Source organism: Schistocerca americana, chromosome 2 (assembly GCF_021461395.2).
Source record: "Schistocerca americana isolate TAMUIC-IGC-003095 chromosome 2, iqSchAmer2.1, whole genome shotgun sequence".
NCBI lineage: Eukaryota > Metazoa > Arthropoda > Insecta > Orthoptera > Acrididae > Schistocerca > Schistocerca americana.
In genome coordinates this window covers 262,457,251-262,476,138 of record NC_060120.1, presented here as the reverse complement: position 1 = coordinate 262,476,138, position 18,888 = coordinate 262,457,251, and the positions used below count along the sequence as shown (strand labels likewise).

Sequence of the window (18,888 nt, the reverse complement as noted above, 5' to 3'; positions counted from 1 at the left end):
TATATTTTTTCGCAGTTTTCCGCAAATTTTGAAATCATTCTTTGGAAATTATAGTAGAACATAATTATACTTCGCTGTTTCAAGCAAGGACTTCTTACTAATTTTTGAGCTATCGTCACTTCTAGTCTTTGCCTTTGACTGTGGGAGGCAAGTACAGACGGCACAAAGAAGTCAGATTGCGTTTGGGGGGGGGGGGGGGCGGCGCTGTTAATGAAATGACAAGATATCTAATGTGAAAAAGTAGCACACCAGTTGCTTAAAAAAATTACTCCTTTAGTGTGCTATTTCTTCGCATCAGAATTTTTCAAAAACAGTTGCTGAAAATGATGAACAAAAATCTAAATGACAAGATTGGTCTTTGCAGTGGACGGTGGCGTGTTGAGAGAAAATGCTGACGTAATCGGCGCTAGGCGCCACTAACAGAAACTGCAACGTTTAACTTCACCACTCAATTTTGACGCTACAACCGCTACGGCGCTGGCGTTTCCTGAAACGAAAAAACAGAGAAGTCGATGTGAAGTGTTTGGGACCAATCCGATTTGTGAGGAAACCGAACGACGGACCCATAGGACGTCTTTTTTTGTGCCACTTAAATGCAGTCACCATTGTTAGCAAAGTGATTATCGCCGAGCACAGACGTGCATCGTTTTCCTTTCAATTCTTCTCTAAGGGGGATAAGCACGCTGCCATCTTGTTGATGTACAGAATATCTAATAATAAATCAATACTTAAATATACAGCTCTAAAATTGACCGTATATTTACAATGACCAGCTGACAGTTTTTTTGGCCGATATGTCGTTATTTTTTCGGTCGATGTATAAATAACTTTTTCGATATATCGAAGATCGATAACGATATTTTATTAATTACAATACACCAGAGTGCCAACATTTTTATAAAGGTCAACATTCCTAACTGCCAACCGGCTGGAAAGCCGAGAGCTTTTCATCAACATAAGAGTATACGTTGGGAGAGTCTAGTTTCACATGTGTTATCCTCAAACTTAAAAGTGATATGCTCATGATGCAAAATCAGAAGATTAATTTAATTTTGGCGACGTGTTGGTGTAGTGTGCGTTTTTAGCAAGTGACATGCAAATGATATGCTACCATTCGTTGGGTAAGACTGTTTCTCAGATTTTTCAGTATTATCATAATACTGAAAAATCTAAAAATGCAGTAAATTTAGCAGCATTGCAGTGGCTCTGCAGACCTCACGAGAAAACGAGGGCGAGTGTTTCTCTGTTTCGACTGTCATTAAATCAAATGTTTGTGATTTTTGTCTACGTCTGAGCTCACGGAAGCAGAGTCCATTCAAGCGACCTTGTGCACTGCTATCTTCTTGCTTATCGCATAAAGCACGGTATGCGTTAAACTGTGCCTGCTGGTTACAGGCGTAATCGCGAGCCTACACGTAAAACGAACGTAGAGTCACAGTTCATGTAAACACATAAATAGGCGGAAATGGCCGTGCGGGATTAGCCGAGCGGTCTGGGGCGCTGCAGTCATGGATGTGCGGCTGGACCCGGCGGAAGTTCGAACCCTCCCTCGGGCATGGGTGTGTGTGTGTGTTTGTTCTTAGGATAATTTAGGTTAAGTAGTGTGTAAGCTTAGGGACTGATGACCTTAGCAGTTAAGTCCCATAAGATTTCACACACATTTGAACATTAGGCGGAAATGTCCGGTCTCGCTTGCTACGCGATCGATGGTAGGTAACTTGACTCAGACGCAATCGCCACACTTCTGGCAGTAGCCGCTCGCGGAGATTTTAACAGGAAGTCACGTGAAAAATGAACAGATAGAATGCAGCCTATCTGCTGCCAGGCCGATAGTACGCTACACACTACACAGCATCCACATATTGAAGTATTCCGCTCTCTCGGCTTTTTCTGAATTAGTGAAAGTTTTTAGAGACGCGGTTCAGTTGAATTAATTAAATGAAACGAAATTCTTGTAATACACATAGACAAGAATCGCCGCGAGAGGACAACACTTCATTTGATGGTGGTAGGCGATACTATTACCCCATGGTAGATAATTATATTACCTCACAGGGTTTGTGCCTGACGAAGAAAGGTCCTCTGTTCAATACAGGTCACTGAATGTGATTGTGGCATTTCTTCTAGCACCATCTTTTGAAATAGAATATCTGGGCCTGTATGTGACTGGTGCTGAAACCAACAACGTCATTGCTTGGAGACCAATAACCGAATCATTCTCAACAGTACTTGCACGAAAAATTGCTGCAAGGTACTTCAAATTACCTGTGATGTGTCTCAGGACCGCTTCGTATTCTATTCAAAGGCAAATTAATGACTAAACACGGTAGGTGTTCGGTCATTGCGAATCCGAACAACTTGTTGCTGATTCTGCTGTTCCAGAAAATTTATGAATAAATACATATACATGTTGGAGCTCCAAGAAAGGAAATTATTCTTTAAATGACAACAATGAAGTAAACTATGTACTTAAGTTTAATCTTAAAGGCCAGCGGAAAATTACAGCCACGACTCCAAGTATTATTTCCTTTTCGCCAACGAATACTTACTTATAATACAGATCGCATGTGTCTTTGACAGGATACCAGTAAATTACAGTATCGATTTGAACAACATTTATGTTTACTTAATTAAAGAAAGAAGGTGTACATACGTACTAGAGCTACGCTGTACTCTTGACATAAAGAAGGAAAAAAAATGTATGTTTTCTATATAAACGTGTCAGTGTACTTGATGCATGCAACATCGCTTGGTTTTTGACTTTCGACAGTTTGAGATCTCAGACAGTCTGAGAGGCCAGAAAAAATTTCCAGCGAAAAAGAAATTTTTTGAGAGAAATTTCCAGCATTTAATTGTTAATTGCTCGTATATTTTACACAATCATGATTTTGGCTTTGCAGTTGTTCTCAAGTGCATATTGAAATGTTAAAATATGTCTGACCTGTTTGTGACATGTCATCGCCGAAAAAACATCTTTCTGGTCTTAATAGATCAGTTGTCGTATTACAGAATACAACAACTAGCCTGTAAGACCAGAAATACGTCTTTTCGACGATGACATGTCACATACAGGTCAGACATATTCTGACATTTCAACTTGCACTTGAGAATAGCACAAAGCTGAAATCATGGTTGTGTACAATAAATGAACAATTAACATTCAGATGGCTGAAATTTCTTTCAAAAAGTTCTATATCATTGTGGTCTCCCACGAAGGAAAGAAGAAGAAAACGAAAGTTAAATTTTTCGTCTGTCAGGTCAGTACAGTGCTGGTTGTGAGATATAATATCTGACGCACTTATAGCTCCACCGACACAAGGTGTAAATTATGCTGATGCAGTTTGAATTACCTGCGTTGTCTCGTCTTTTACCGCATCCACAGTTGGACAAGACCACATTTTCTTGACCACACTACTTTTCGCGGCACACTCACAAAATAAATTTATTTAACAAGGAAATTCGCCAAACAGCCGTGCAAATTGAGAAGTTATTTTATTTTCGCTACCAGTTTCGGCAATTCGATAAGCCATCTTCAGGCCCCATAAGCACCTCTCAAAAATTATCGATTTTTGCATACTGGGACCGTCTGTTTCTGGATGTAGTGATTTCTCAACTGCTTTCTTCGAAGACTTGACTTGTCAGTTGCAGTCAAGTCCTCGAAGAGAGCACTTGAGAGTTCGCGACATGCACAAACAGACGGCCCCAGTATGCAGAAATCGATAATTTTTGAGAGAGGGACCTGAAGATGGCATATTGAACTGCCGAAACTGTTAGCGAAAATAAAATAACTTCTCGATTTACATGGCTATTTCGCGAATTTCTTTGTTAAATATATGACCAGCTGCTGTCCCACGTTCACAATGGTCAACAGAGAAATAAATTTCGTTATCTTGCATAAGCTATTATCGATTGCAGTTCATAATTGTGTTGCACGTAAGCTTAAAGTCCGGCTGATAGACAACCAAATTTCTAGCTTTTAATGTCAAATTAACTTTATTATATCACATTGTATATCATATTGTATAAATATCAAGAGCTCAGATGGAAACCCAGTTCTAAGCAAAGAAGGGAAAGCAGAAAGGTGGAAGGAGTATACAGGTCTATACAAGGGCGATGTACTTGAGGACAATATTATGGAAATGGAAGAGAATGTAGATAAAGATGAAATGGGAGATACGATACTGCGTGAAGAGTTTGATAGAGCACTGAAAGACCTGAGTCGAAACAAGGCCCCGGGAGTAGACAACATTCCATCAGTACTACTGACGGCCTTGGGAGAGCCAGTCCTGACAAAACTACACCATCTAGTGAGCAAGATGTATAAGACAGACGAAATACCCTCAGAAGAAGAATGTAATAATTCCAATCCCAAAGAAAGCAGGTGCTGACAAATGTGAAAATTACCGAACAATCAGTTTAATAAGTCACGGATGCAAAATACTAACGCGAATTCTTTACAGACGAATGGAAAAACTGGTAGAACCCGACCTCGGGGAAGATCAGTTTGGATTCCGTAGAAATGTTGGAACACGTGAGGCAATACTGACCCTACGACATATCTTAGAAGCTAGATTAAGGAAAGGCAAACCTACGTTTCTAGCATTTGTAGACTTAGAGAAACTTTTGACAATGTTGACTGGAATACTCTCTTTCAAATTCTGAAGGTGGCAGGCGTAAAATACAGGGATCGAAAGGCTATTTACAATTTGTACAGAAACCAGGTGGCAGTTATAAGAGTCGAGGGACATGAAAGGGAAGCAGTGGTTGGGAAGGGAGTGAGACAGGGTTGTAGCCTCTCCCCGATGTTATTCAATTTGTATATTGAGCAAGCAGTGACGGAAACAAAAGAAAAATTCGGAGTAGGTACTAAAATCCATAGTGAAGAAATAAAAAGTTTGATGTTCGCCGATGACATTTTAATTCTGTCAGAGACAGCAAAGTTCTTAGAAGAGCAGTTGAACGGAATGGATAGTGTCTTGAAAGGAGGATATAAGATGAACATCAATAAAATCAAAACGAGGATAATGGAATGTAGTCGATTTAAGTCGGGTGGTGCTGAAGGAATTAGATTAGGAAATGAGACACTTAAAGTAGTAAAGGAGTTTTGCTATTTGGGGAGCAAAATAACTGATGATGGTCGAAGTGGAGAGGATATAAAACGTAGACTGGCAATGGCAAGGAAAGCGTTTCTGAAGAAGAGAAATTTGTTAACATCGAGTATAGATTTAAGTGTCAGGAAGTCATTTCTGAAAGTATTTGTATGGAATATAGCCATGTATGGAAGTGAAACATGGACGATAACTATTTTGGACAAGAAGAGAATAGAAGCTTTCGAAATGTGGTGCTACAGAAGAATGCTGAAGATTGGATGGGTAGATCACGTAACTAATGAGGAGGTACTAAATAGAATTGGGGAGAGGAGGAATTTGTGGCACAACTTGACTAGAAGAAGGGATCGGTTGGTAGGATACGCTCTGAGGCATCGAGGGATCACCAATTTAATATTGGATGAAAGCGTGGAGGGAAAAAATCGTAGAGGGAGACCAAGAGATGAATACACTAAACAGATACAGAAGGATGTAGGTTGCAGTAGGTACTGGGAGATGAAGAAGCTTGCACAGGATAGAGTAGCATGGAGAGCTGCATCAAACCAGTCTCCGGACTGAAGACCACAACAACAACATATCACATTATTACATCACATATCAAGCATGTACATTTCAAGAAGTGTGCTACCGGTATAAACTGTTACTTAAAAATACGTACTAAATGTATTTTAGTTCACGAAAATTATCAGTTATTTCTTTCGTGGGCGACGGTGAAATTTTTTTAGACCGAACCGCTCAATTTTGATGTTTACGTGTTTTCCTTCGTTTCAAATTCATTTCTTAACATGGTTATTACTGATTAAAACGAATACTTATCGGAAGAATAACATAAACATAATCAGAATAATATCGCTATAGATATAAACAGTTGGAGAGCGGGAATAGATATTCAGTGATCATTCAGATGCGCAGAACAGAGTTTTGTCCGTAGGCACTCTGCAAATTTTTTATGTTTGGATGGCATCTACTCGCTAGTACAAGTGAATCCCGCTGAAAAGTCTCAGGGAACACTCCGCGAAAATTCTGTTTCCATCAGATATACACTGATGGGCCAAATCGTTATGGCCACGTTTGTCAGTCTTTGGAACGAAATACATCACTGAGTCTGCGTATCAGGTATCCGACAGTTTGTTGATAGGTTTGTGGCATTAGATGTATACGCACAGGTCATGCAATTCGCGAAAATAACGGGCCGCTGATAACCGTACAGGATGGTGGCGCCCGATAGCGACTCAGATGGGTTCCATAGGATTTACATCAGGAGAGTTTGGTCGCCGAGAGATCAACGTGAGTTCACTATAACGGCCCTCAGACCGCTGTAGCAACGATTCTGGCTCCGAGACACGGATAATTATACTGCTGAAAGATGACATCGCTGTTGGGGAAGACCTCAAGCATGAAGGGGTGCAGGTGGTTCGCAGCTGTCCGCGTGTTCTGTTACTACCACAGGTCCCATGCAAGCACGGGAGAATGTTTCCCATAGCATAATACTGCTCCCACCAGCCTGCGTCCATGCGCGCTGCATTTTTCGACCCGCCGTTCATCACGATGATGGCGTCGGTGGGGACGACCATCGATTTAGTGTAACAAACATGTAATTCACTCGAAGAGCCCACAGGTTTCCATTGATCGATGGTCGAATCCCGATGGCCCTGTGCCCACTGCAATCGTAATTGAAAATGTCGTTGGGTCATGTGAACAAGTAGTAGTGGTTTGCTGCGGAATTCCATGGTCGACACTGTACGATGAACGGTGTGCTCCGAAAAGCTTGTGCGTGCACCAGTATTGTGCTCTTTCACCAGAGATGCCACAGGTTTTTGTGTTACCAGAAGAGCCAACACCGTGTTACGAGTGGAGGCCGAAATACGCGCGTTTTAGCTCACGCAGGCTGGCGTGAAGAGGGAAGAACTATACTGACATGAGGTCTGGAACAGGACAAGGAATGAGAATTCACAAAGCGGACGTAATTAGTTTGAAACTTAACTTTAACCCATTAATGATGAACGTCGCTCTTGACGGTACATGATTCACAACATTATCTGTTCCGAATACATTCATAGTTACTGAATATGGCGCCTTGCTAGGTCGTAACAAATGACGTAGCTGAAGGCTATGCTACACTGTCGTCTCTGCAAATGAGAGCGTGTGTAGACAGTGAACCATCGCTAGCAAAGTCGGCTGTACAACTGGGCGAGTGCTAGGGAGTGTAATAGACTAGACCTGCCGTGTGGCGGCGCTCGGTCTGCAATCACTGATAGTGGCAACACGCGGGTCCGACGTATACTAACGGACCGCGGCCGATTTAAAGGCTACCACCTAGCAAGTGTGGTGTCTGGCGGTGACACCACACAGGTCACAATCTATCCTACTTCTACAGAGCAGACAAGCCTCCGAACCCCACGTTGTGCAGTCGTGGACGTCCAACCATTTAGCGCCTAGTGGTAATTTCATTGTCCTCCTACCTCTTTCCGTAGATACTCACGACAGTAGCACGTGAACATTCGACTAGCTTTGCCGTTTTCGAGATCCTCGTTCACAGGCTCTGCATAATAATGGTCTGCCCTTTGGCAAAGTCGCTTATCTCTATGGATTTTCCCATTTGCAGCCTATGTCTTTGGTAGGGTGATCCCTCGTCCGTCTCTGCTCCACTTACATACTTTTGTGACCGCGTCATGTGCCCGCATCGCCACCAGGTGGCATCCATCGTCGCGGTGGGCAGTGCTCGTAATGTTTTGGCTTATCAGTGTGTACACGAGTCTCGGAATTCACCCCACAGTTATGTCGAGATTTGCCGGAAACGACAAGTGGTTCTAATTCCACATTAAGCTGTAGGTCTCTCTTGCTCGGATGGATATCTGGGATAGGTTAGGGACGAGCAAGTCGCAGATGGGACGTCCAGTTAAAGGGCATGCAACAGGCCCTTGAGCCACATGAAGCTATTTTAGTATTAGCATATTCAAAATTTGCACTTAAGGTCTGTATTCTGGTACATACGTTTAACTTTCGTTCATCCTTAGAGAAACTAAAATATTAATCGCACACATACATTCTCCGTACATTATTATGGAATACTATTACGAGTAGTTTAAAATAAGCACACTTGTTCGGAGGTATGAATACTCTAAGTCTGATGTTTGATACTATCCTATATAAATATTATCTGAAAATTACTCGAAATGTCGATACATTCAACGGACTGGCTGGTAATACACTCCCACACTACTAAATTAAGCTAGCGCTTGTGTCGCGAACGCATGGCCGTACTGTAACATGAATATGCACTACTAACTTATATTAACTGCTGATGGACTGTCTAGATGTTTTCCAGAATATAATCGCCTCTTACCAGCGTGGTAACTACATTCGCCCTTTGTGATACTTAAATATGAAAAGTAACTTTTCGTGTGGACATATTTCGATTTGCATTCATAGCAGCAATAAAATATTCACCATTCCTGTTGCTAATAAATTCATGTGTAAAACAAGGGCAAACACATGTAGACTGAAGTTTTGCTCACAGTCAAAAAGCGGTCTGAGGCGCCTTGTCGCGGTCCGTGCGGCTGCTCCCGTCGAAGGTTCGAGTCCTCCCTCGAAAACATGGCTCTAAGCACTATGGGACTCAACATCTGAGGTCATCAGTCCCCTAGGCCTAGAACTACTTAAACCTAACTAACCTAAGGACATCACACACATTCATGCCCGAGGCAGGATTCGAACCTGTGACCGTAGCAGCAGCGCGGTTCCGGACTGAAGCGCCTAGAACCGCTCGGTCACAGCGGACGGCAGTGCTCCCTCGGGCATGGGTGTGTGTGTTGTCCATACCGTCTGTTAGTTTGTTAGATTAAGTAGTGTGTAGGGTTAGGGACCGATGACCTCAGCAGTTTGGTCTCATAAGAACTTACCACAAATTTCCAAATTTTCAACATTGGTTTCCAGTAGGTGTGGCGGATTCGCCAGATTTCTCCTGTGCCCAAAGAATTTATAAATCAATTCTTGTTTCGGTATGCTAAATTGCCAACGGAAATAAGGACACTTGGAAAAACTCCAGTAAGCTTGAAGTACGAAATACTGACTTGCCCTTCAACACTACTGATTTCAAGAGCTACACCGTAAATGTTCGCAAAGCGTTGAAAAATCATTTAAGTAACACTATAATTAACGTTTGATGAACAATCATTGTAACTAATGTCCCTGAAACAAACAGCGAAGTAATGTTTCGACGTAACGTAATATGCTGGTGAACTTCAGCAACCATGATGTTTAATTTTTAGAAGAGTAAAAAAGACACTTTTAATAGTTACTATTGAAATCAGTATTGATCTCTAAGTTATTTATTTTGGTAACCGGTTTCGACCACGCCTGTGGTCACCTTCAGACGAAAACACTGTATGAGCAGGAGCATCCTTCTGGTGGTAAATCACTGCTCCTGCTCACACAGTATTTTGGTCTGAAGATGACCACAGGCGTGGTCGAAACGTGTTACCAGAATTTAAAAAAAATTGTGAGCAAGACTGATTTTAATAGTAACTATTAGTAATAACATTGATCACTGTCTGCTCCCACGAGCTATTCAAAAGTGGAGGAGGAGGAGGAGATTAGTGTTTAACGTCCCGTCGACAACGAGGTCATTAGAGACGGATATTCAAAAGTAACTGGCTGTATGTACATACTTCTCCATTTTAAAGAGTAACACTTTAAATCATAACGAGAAAACACTTATTTGTATTTTGTAGTTTACTATGAAATTTTTGAAATACTGTTGTCACTGAAGGAATAATCGCTGTGTGCTGACCGCTTGCGCGGATTCTCTCTGTTGAATCTAACATTCAGTAACATTATAGTGGTATCGTTATATACGTATGATAAAAGAACATATTCACCCAAAACTCGTATATGAAATTTCTTCACCTCTAGTGATCTTCGCAGACTGGAATGAACTACTCTCATTAGGACAGAAGTGAACTGCTTGCCAGAATAAGAGGAGCGAAATCTGTTTGGCGTTGCAAGTCTGCTTTCTTTGGCGAAGTAATCTCATAGTCTTGGCGCATTGAGCGGTAGTGTGTTTCTTCTGTCTCTTCGCTCTTTGTTGTTATGGAAGATCTTTGCACGTGCGGTATCGTTAACAGAGTGCTTTGAGCTGTAGCTCTTAATGTTAGATAACTTGTGCTGAGACAGTGTTTCGTGCGTAAGAGAACATTACAATATGTCTTTTGACACATTCAGGTATATGAAAGAGTACCACATGGGCGATACGTTTATTGTACAAGTGTAAGTTATGAAATTTTGGCTTTGAGTTTGTAGTGGATACAGAAAGATTACTTTCTTCACACTTTATCTGATTTCGTGTTTCATTCTTGTAAAAATGCGTTACTAATTGAGTTTGAGATTACGAAGTATTAGCGTAGATAATAATCCCGAAAACCATTGTATCGTAGCGTTGGCTGACGGATGTGGGTAAAATGTATTGGCTTACCAGACGTAAATATGTTTCGAATTTAGTTGCTAAAAAAAGTTTGCTCTGCGCCATTTGTGTACCTAGTTCTCTGAAACGTGGCCTTAGTAAAAAATATATAAGGTAACGAGAAGTCTAATTTAACCGTCGGAACCACAGAATGGAGTGTTTATTTAGTGTTGGAAACTTGTAAACATTAAAGATGGCGATGTCCGAACACACAAATCCCACTACCGGCCGCGTTTTCCGATCTCATTGTTTTCTAATCACGAATTCAAATTTCCGTTCAATTTGACAGAAAGCTAGAGGGTTTAATATTAAATAGAAATCATAATTTTGAGAAGTACTGGGTGATTTTTTGCACTATTTTTTCAAGGACCATGGCACGAACTCAGAAACAAAAAGCCGGAGATAACCGCCTTCATATAGAAAGTTTCGGCCATTCTTTAGTGATGATAAACGGAACAGATTTGAAAGTACCCGTGTAGGTTAACATGCATTTATTTATAAATGACAAACGGTGACTACAATACGTGCTGTTAAAGTGACAGCGAATATGGTTACAGTTACCAGCCGTGACAAAAGAGGCTTAACAGTTTTCTCAATCCAAACAAATCTTCCCAGCTGTTTTTTCGGAACAGCCGTTTTTACATTTTCGTGTGCGGAGATTATCTTACGCTCAATTACATATTGATCACTATTTATAACGGGAATTCCTTGCATGTTACACTTTTATGCTGAGATAATGCCCACACCTAAGCTGCAGAATGAAAACCTTAAGCCGACAAATCCTAGATTTTGGTGAAGTAGTTCTTGAGTGAGTTCTTTTAGTTAAGAATGACAGCCCAGTGGAAGCAGAATGATTTATTACGGCAAATGAGAGAGGTACTTGCAGTTTTAAGAAATGTTGCGTTCCGTGTAAAGGTTGCTGTAGTCTGATTTCAACTATTGGCATCTGACGTTTGACGTCGAAACTTAGGGCAGTTACCCGCACCTATCTCCGCGGCTATAGAAAAATCGGTTGAAGGTCTCTACCTCCTACAGATGTCACGCAACGTATCAGGAAGTGACATATATTAACGTGTAAAGTATATTAAAGGATTTGAAAAAATTGTTCTTAATTTAAATTAGGATCAGAATTATGTTGATTTTTTAAAAAAACGAATGAGATTACCGTCTGGGACACAACGTCACCTTATCACGTCATGACCCGAAAACTATTAAAGTCATTGAAATAAGTATTTTTCGTAGATTACCAAAATATCTCAATCGGCAACGGATCTTTCCATAGTTCGTATCGTATCGTATCGTATCGCATTGCATTCGCTGTTAGCTTCGGGGAAACAGCACTTTCTCACAATTTTGTCAATATTCGGCTCGTACCGGATGTGAAATTTAAAGAATTCCTCTCTTAAGAATATCACGTGAAGGAAGGAGATTAACGTTTGGTGGTATTCACCCTCAAAGCATCACAAATCATTTCTTAACTTTAATACGGCCAGGATTACTTTTTTCTTTGAATACGTATAACACTAGCGCGCCCGGAATGAGAGGTGGCAGGCAAAATGTTTTGTGTAGCGGAAGTAGCAACACAGAGGGAGCCTACGATGCCTATCTCCAGTTGATGAATTAGTCGCATCTTTCAAATGCTGACTTCCTTAAATCTGACTATTAGTCGACTAATTGATGAGGTTATGCGCAGTTCATAGTAAATATTGTGGTGTATCGTCATGTCATGACTCCAGTGATAAGCTATTATTGATCACTCCTTTGTCGGGAAATAAGACTTGCTCGCTCTCCTCTTGAAGCGTTTGTTGCTAATAACGAATAGCGTGAAAGTGAACAGGAAATACAAAAGATCAGTATAGTATCTGAGGCTGAAATAATCAAGCAACGTAAAACGAGTGAGGGGTTCATTTAAAAATACTGGTGGACGCGACTCGACATACGATTCCGAAAAAAATCAAGGTCAAAAGTGCGATTTTTTAATGATAATGGCTAGAAGGCCGATGTTGGTTATTAATACTTAACTCAAAGTATTTAGTTTTATTAGTGATGGCCAACTGCTGTTCTGTGTGCGAGGTTTGGAGTTGTCCGCCAGAATGAGGTAAGTAGCGCTTTGATTGCCGCAGGCAACAGCTTTCAGGTAATGAGCGTGTATCGCGCCCCGCAGTCTGAGGATCTGTCGGTTATCTGCGCGGCTGCTGATACCCGCGCACTCGGAAGAGGCCGTTATCTGGCCAGTCGCTAACTGGACCCATGTTCTGCTGTTGCAGGCGGACGCGGTCGCTCAATGCGCCGTCCCCCATTCAGCAGTTCGGCCCCTGCGGGCGCATCATGAAGAATTCCGCGATGGTCATGTAAGTACTCTCTTCTGCATACTCTTAGTAAGCAACGGAGACCATGCTCTCCATTCAAAATGTTTTCATGTAGCAGTTTTCAGACGTATTAACGGACTTTCAAATGGTGGTGCAGGTGTGTGTGTGTGTGTGTGTGTGTGTGTGTGTGTGTGTGAGAGAGAGAGAGAGAGAGAGAGTGTGCGCGCGCGCTGATAGGTTTAAAGCCAAAGCAGCGTTACGCCCTTTTGTTGGCTGCTCCTGCCCGCGGAACGTAAACGCCTGCCCGCAGAACGTAAACGTTGCACTGTCACGTACTATTGCCGCAAACCAAGCCGGCGCTCGGCGCGGTGGCTCATGGGAGCGACCGTAAAAGCATTTACTATTCACCATCAGACACCGCGCCGGGTGTCGGCTTGGATTGCGCAGGTAGCAGTCACGTACGCTGCAGCTATTGATGCCGCAGCGCACGAGACGTGCAGCTGTGTTTCTCTCCCTGCCGGTCGCTGACATCTGGACGAGACCCGGTATTAAGCTGCAGCACTAATGTATCCTCCTAGCCATAAAACGTCAAATTACGTGTTTATGTGATTAGTAAAAAGGAAGAAACAGCGAAAAAAAAAACTTCAAATGATATTTCGTAAAATAGTAGCAATATTTCACTTGAATGACGCTTCCGCTTGCCCCCCCCCCCCTCCCCCCCCCACGAAGAAATATCTCAAATTTCATTCTTTGTTGTTGTTGAAAATTACATTTCATTAATTTGTAGACACTAGTCATAAAATTAGGTTAGTCTTTTATGTTGTCATTTCCTACTAGGTGCCTTATTGACAGTGGGCGTCTCAGCCGTGAAGTAAGAAAATACACACCTTCTACCGCACAGCACTTTTTATAAAATTCATTACACTTTCGCTCGTCGTGTCAGGAATGGACAGTGTACTCCCGTTGGCAACGAAAGGGTCTTGTAACTGAAGATACGACATCTAAAGAAATCTGTGGCAAAGTAGTGCCCCAGTTGTTTTGTCAATAATATTCTTTTCCCAAGAAACCTCTCGAAAACGTTAAACACAGTGTGCTTCTTGGTGGCTTCTAACGTTTTTCTGCGAATGTGTTTTACCGCGTTACTCAAGAGTGGAGGGGTACAATGGCGGGACAGACGGTGTGATTGTCGAATGACATTTGAAACAACAGCTCCGCGTGTCAATTTAGTATTATACTTATTGCAGAAACTTGAAGAAAAAACTGACAATGTAAAACACACGCACACGTGGTTGCCACAAAACACATACATTTTAGGACAGCAACAAAAGTCAGAAATACTACACTGCATAGAGACCAGTATCAATATTTTACTTAAACACTTCCCCCAAATGTTTATGTTGCTAAATACAGTACTGGGCAGGATTTCTGGCCACTTTAATGGCGTTTGCACTGTCAACAAGAACAGAACCACTCTCCAGTGGTGAAATCTCTTCATAGAGCTTGAATAGCTATATTCGTTCTCTTGCCGTCACCGCCCCCCCCCCCCTCCCCCCCTTTTCATTGGCAGTTACACAGTCTCACTCCCCTGTTGACACTTATATGCACTATTGCCGTTAAGTAGCTCCGCAGGATCTTGCAACGACTCCGCTAAGGCTGGTATTACACTACCGTATTTCTTTGACAAGGAAATGTGATCAAATATTCGTCAAATTTCTTTGACAAAGATCTTTGACATGGTGCTAAAAAGGGGTATTACACTGTCTTTATATTTTTCGTCAAATTTAAGATGGCGAATAACAACTTGTTTTTGTGCGCTGCAGTACCACAGTTGCACTGTGTGTGTATTTGGATGAAAAGCGTCGGAAAAAAGGAACATAATTGGATGAAGCCAAAGGTATTAAAGTGGAGGACGTCAACTCTTATATATAAATTACTTACGAATGGATGAAGGTATATTCCAGTATTTGCTCAGTGAAGTGGCTTCTCATATTACAAAACAGAATACTCCCTTGAGAAATGTTATACCTGCAGACGACAGGCAAACTGTAACACTGTGATTCCTTGATATAGGAGAGAGCTGCTATAGTTTACAACTCAGCACTCGAATATCACATTGCACGTTAACCAAACTAATTCCAGAAAAGTGTGAAGCGATTTATAAAGCACTGAAGGGGAATAAATGTTTAGTACACTACATGCGCAATAGGAGCAATTTTTATTTTTGAATAATTTAATTAATAGGATCAGTGTTGCAACAACTACAAAATTAATAAAAATTACGAAACAGATGAAGCACTTTTTAACTTGTGGCTTCCAGAGTTCAAAACTAGACAAAATACAATGGAAAGCAGAGAAAGAATGTTTTATTTTAGTGTGACCACATCCTCTATTCCGGCTTGCTGAAAATCTGACTGGATGTTTCCAGAGGAAGAGGCGGATGCTGTATCTGTGGTTGTGGACGTATGTCGCCTGCAGCATATTCCACCTGTTCATCAACACACAATTAATAGCGTGCACTGTGCCCCTTGCTCACCCCTCCGCCCTATGCGAAACAAGTTTGAGTCGAAGGAACACACCAAATTTGCAGCCATGTTCACAGATACTACAGAGATGTCAAATGGTTGTAGCGACGCCAGCGCTCCGAGCGGTTACATTTTACATTGCAGTGAACAAGACGAACGACTTTTCTGATCAAATCTACGGCGAGGTTCTAGATTTGTTCATATTTATTTGATGACAGGAGAGATTTGACAAAGTTCCCTATTACATCATCAAATTACTTTGACATAAATATTTGACATATCAACTTTGACAAAGAAATATGACAGTGTAAGACCGGCCTAACTGAGCGCCGATTTGCTGGACTGCGGGCACAATCAGCATCAATATTATCTCCAATCTTCCGTTTGAATGGTTAGCGTCGTACTTTATACCCAGTGACGGTAGAATCCTTTTTACCTATGACAAGTGATTTTTCTTCAGGATTCCTTAAAAATTTTGACACAAAGCTCATTACGAGTGCTATATCGGGCCTTGTCATGTTAAACCGTCGCAGAATGTCTTTAGAGTTACTTTCTCGATTAATTTCTGCTGGCCCATTCTCCTGACATGCAATATTTAAGAAATATCCTACTGGCTCATCAGTAACCTTAAACTCATCTTGAATTTCCCTTAGGAAATCTTCAGTGCCCGTGGAAAACTTCAGTGCCCATCTTCTTGCTTGGAGATACTAATCCATCATCGACATACAGAACTAGCATGAACTTGTCGTTGCAGTCTTCTCGACAAAACAGGCTCTTATCTACCGTACTTCCCACAAGCCCAAGACTCATTAGAAAATCCTTGAACTATTGATTCCTGCACCTTGCTGATTGTTTGCATACCCGATCAGTCCCATTGTGGCAGTTGAAGACGCTCGCTAGCAGCAACACATAAACTGCTCTAACTGTATCGTATCTAGTGACAAGACTAAACGTTTCATTATAGTCAATACCTTCTTGTTGACTGAATTCACGAACTAATCTTGATTTGTAAATTTTTTTGCTTATTTATAGACGCAATCACATGTTTATGACACTGTTATAACCGGTGTCGGCCATACAATGACCATCTTCAGATTCTAAAGGCGGCATACGCTGACAAACAACGCATGGACCTGTGTTCAGTGTATGCCGCCTTTAGAATCTCAAGATGGTCATTGTATGGCCGAAACCGGTTGTGACAGTGTCATAAACATGTGATTGCGTCTATAAATAAACAAAAAAATTGTAAAAGAATCAATCACGCACTCCATAGACTAAACGTCGTTTTCCATGATCTTGATTTGTAGCGACCAATTTTACCATCAGCTTCACGTGTAATTCGCCAAACCCTTCGGTTTGTAATGGGCTTACGATCTGGTGGCAGAGGTTCCAAAGTCCACATAACATGTTCCTCCGATGAAACGATTTCTTCCTCCATTGCTCTTCTCCAGTGTTCGTAGCCTACAGAATTAATAACTACTGCCTTCATCATTTCAATAACATGCTCTGGTTTCTTCAGCTGTTGCTGTTCCCCAATTCTCTTTCACTAGAACTTGCTTCTGCAAGTTCTTTAAACACATTTGTATCATCTTCATGATGAGTCTTCGATTATTCATAGCGCGTTTCACTTGGGAGTAATACCAATGTCATCCCAGTTGTCTCGGGTTTAAAACAACTTTACTCCGAATAATCCGTTTTTCTGGTTCAATCCACGCTCGAAAGCCACCAATGCCCTGAGTAACGGACACACTTCCCTGTTTTCCTTTTTCTTTCGCTTTTCCACGAATGGGAAAAACTCTTCGGCTCAAAAATATGTTTACTAAGCTGCATCATCTTCCCAGTGAATACCTTGTAGAATGTTCTACCATTCACACGATGTGCAAAAGTTCTAGCTAACACGCAAACAGCCGTGTTCATCGCTTCTGCCCACAAAAACTTATGCAGGACCTGAGCTAGCAACGTGGTTTGAGTTACTTCCACAACAGTTCTGTTGGTACGCGCTGCACATCCGATCATCTCTAGACTAAAATAGTTTGTGACGACGAGTTGTATAACAGTTAATTTCATCAAGTCTGTAATTTCAGTATTATCAGGTTCTCGTCCGCCATCACACTGAAATGCTTTTGGTAGTTGACCACAAAAATTCTTCACAGTGCTTACCCCCTTCTGCAGTCTCAGACTTCTGCTTTAGAAAATATACCACGCGTAATCTTGAAAAATTACAAGTAAAGCAGAGAAAGTATTTAACTACTCCCAGCGGTTTACATTCTATAGGTCCAAACAGATGACCAGGAATCAAAAATGGCTCTGAGCACTATGCGACTTAACGTCTGAGGTCATCAGTCGCCTAGAACTTAGAACTAATTAAACCTAACTAAGCTAAGGACATCACACACATCCATGCCCGAGGCAGGATTCGCACCTGCGACCGTAGCGGTCGCTCGGCTCCAGATTGTAGCGCCTAGAACCGCACGGCCACTCAGGCCGGCTGACCAGGAATCAATTCATCAGCTTGTGTGGCACGCTGCTTTCCTGGCTGAAACGGCTCCGATGCTGCTTCCTCTTAACATGTGCCCCACAAAATTCTTCGCCAAAGTCTCCAACAGGTTGCTTCAAGAATTTTGGACATGATATTTGTGCTGATGACACAAGCGTTCGCCGAGCGCTCTAAGGCGCTGCAGTCATGGACAGTGCGGCTGGTCCCGGCGGAGGTTCGAGTCCTCCCTCGGGCATGGGTGTGTGTGTTTGTCCTTAGGATAATTTAGGTTAAGTAGTGTGTAAGCTAAGGGACTGATGGCCTTAGCAGTTAAGTTCCATAAAATTTCACACACATTTGAATTTTTTTTTTTTTTTTTTACGCAAGCGTTCATGCATAAATTTGCGGAGATTCCGTTGGCGCAGGGTTTAAGTCTGGATTACAAGGATGAATTTGTTTTGTCACTCTAAAAAACAGGAAGAAAGTTTGCGTTTAGCATACCGTCGATATCGAGGTCATTGGAGACGGGCACATATTCGGATTATGTCAAGGATGGGGAAGCAAATCGGCCGCGACTTTCCTAGAGCGATTTAGAGAAAACACGGAAAATTTGAAACCGGTTGGCCGGACGCAGGTTTGAGCCGTCGTCCTCCCGTATGCGATTCCAGTGTTGTCACTCGAATCATCATCTTCGATAAGCTGCCAGTGCGTGTGCCACACGGTTTTACAAGGCTGCTGTTTCGGAACTCAATTGTCTTTCGATGAATAGAAGTCTAATCCTTTATCCGTAGCAGACTTACAGAAAACAGATTTCTTCATTCTGGAGCATACAAAACCTTATCCATATGGCATAACTTTCGTTCTCCATCGATAAAAGTTTCAAAAGAAATAGTTTCCTTTACTAATGCGTTCATAGTTGAATCATTGCCCATTCGTATCTCCAGTGATTTTTCAAACTCTGTATTCTTGGCCATATGATTCGTCGCTCCGCAATCAGCGATCCACGAGTCTT

The 18,888-nt window shown here is 41.8% G+C and overlaps 1 protein-coding gene across 7 annotated transcripts in view; it reads left to right on the top strand.

Moving 5' to 3' along the window:
- The window catches only part of LOC124593756 (NAD kinase-like), a 907,239-nt gene that overhangs the window by 782,570 nt on the left and 105,781 nt on the right, over positions 1–18,888 (top strand). For all 7 annotated transcript variants that reach the window (XM_047132093.1, XM_047132092.1, XM_047132094.1 and 4 more), the window contains one exon: positions 12,837–12,920. In XM_047132093.1, the coding sequence (XP_046988049.1) occupies positions 12,837–12,920 (84 nt within the window). The remainder of the gene's footprint in view (positions 1–12,836; positions 12,921–18,888) is intronic.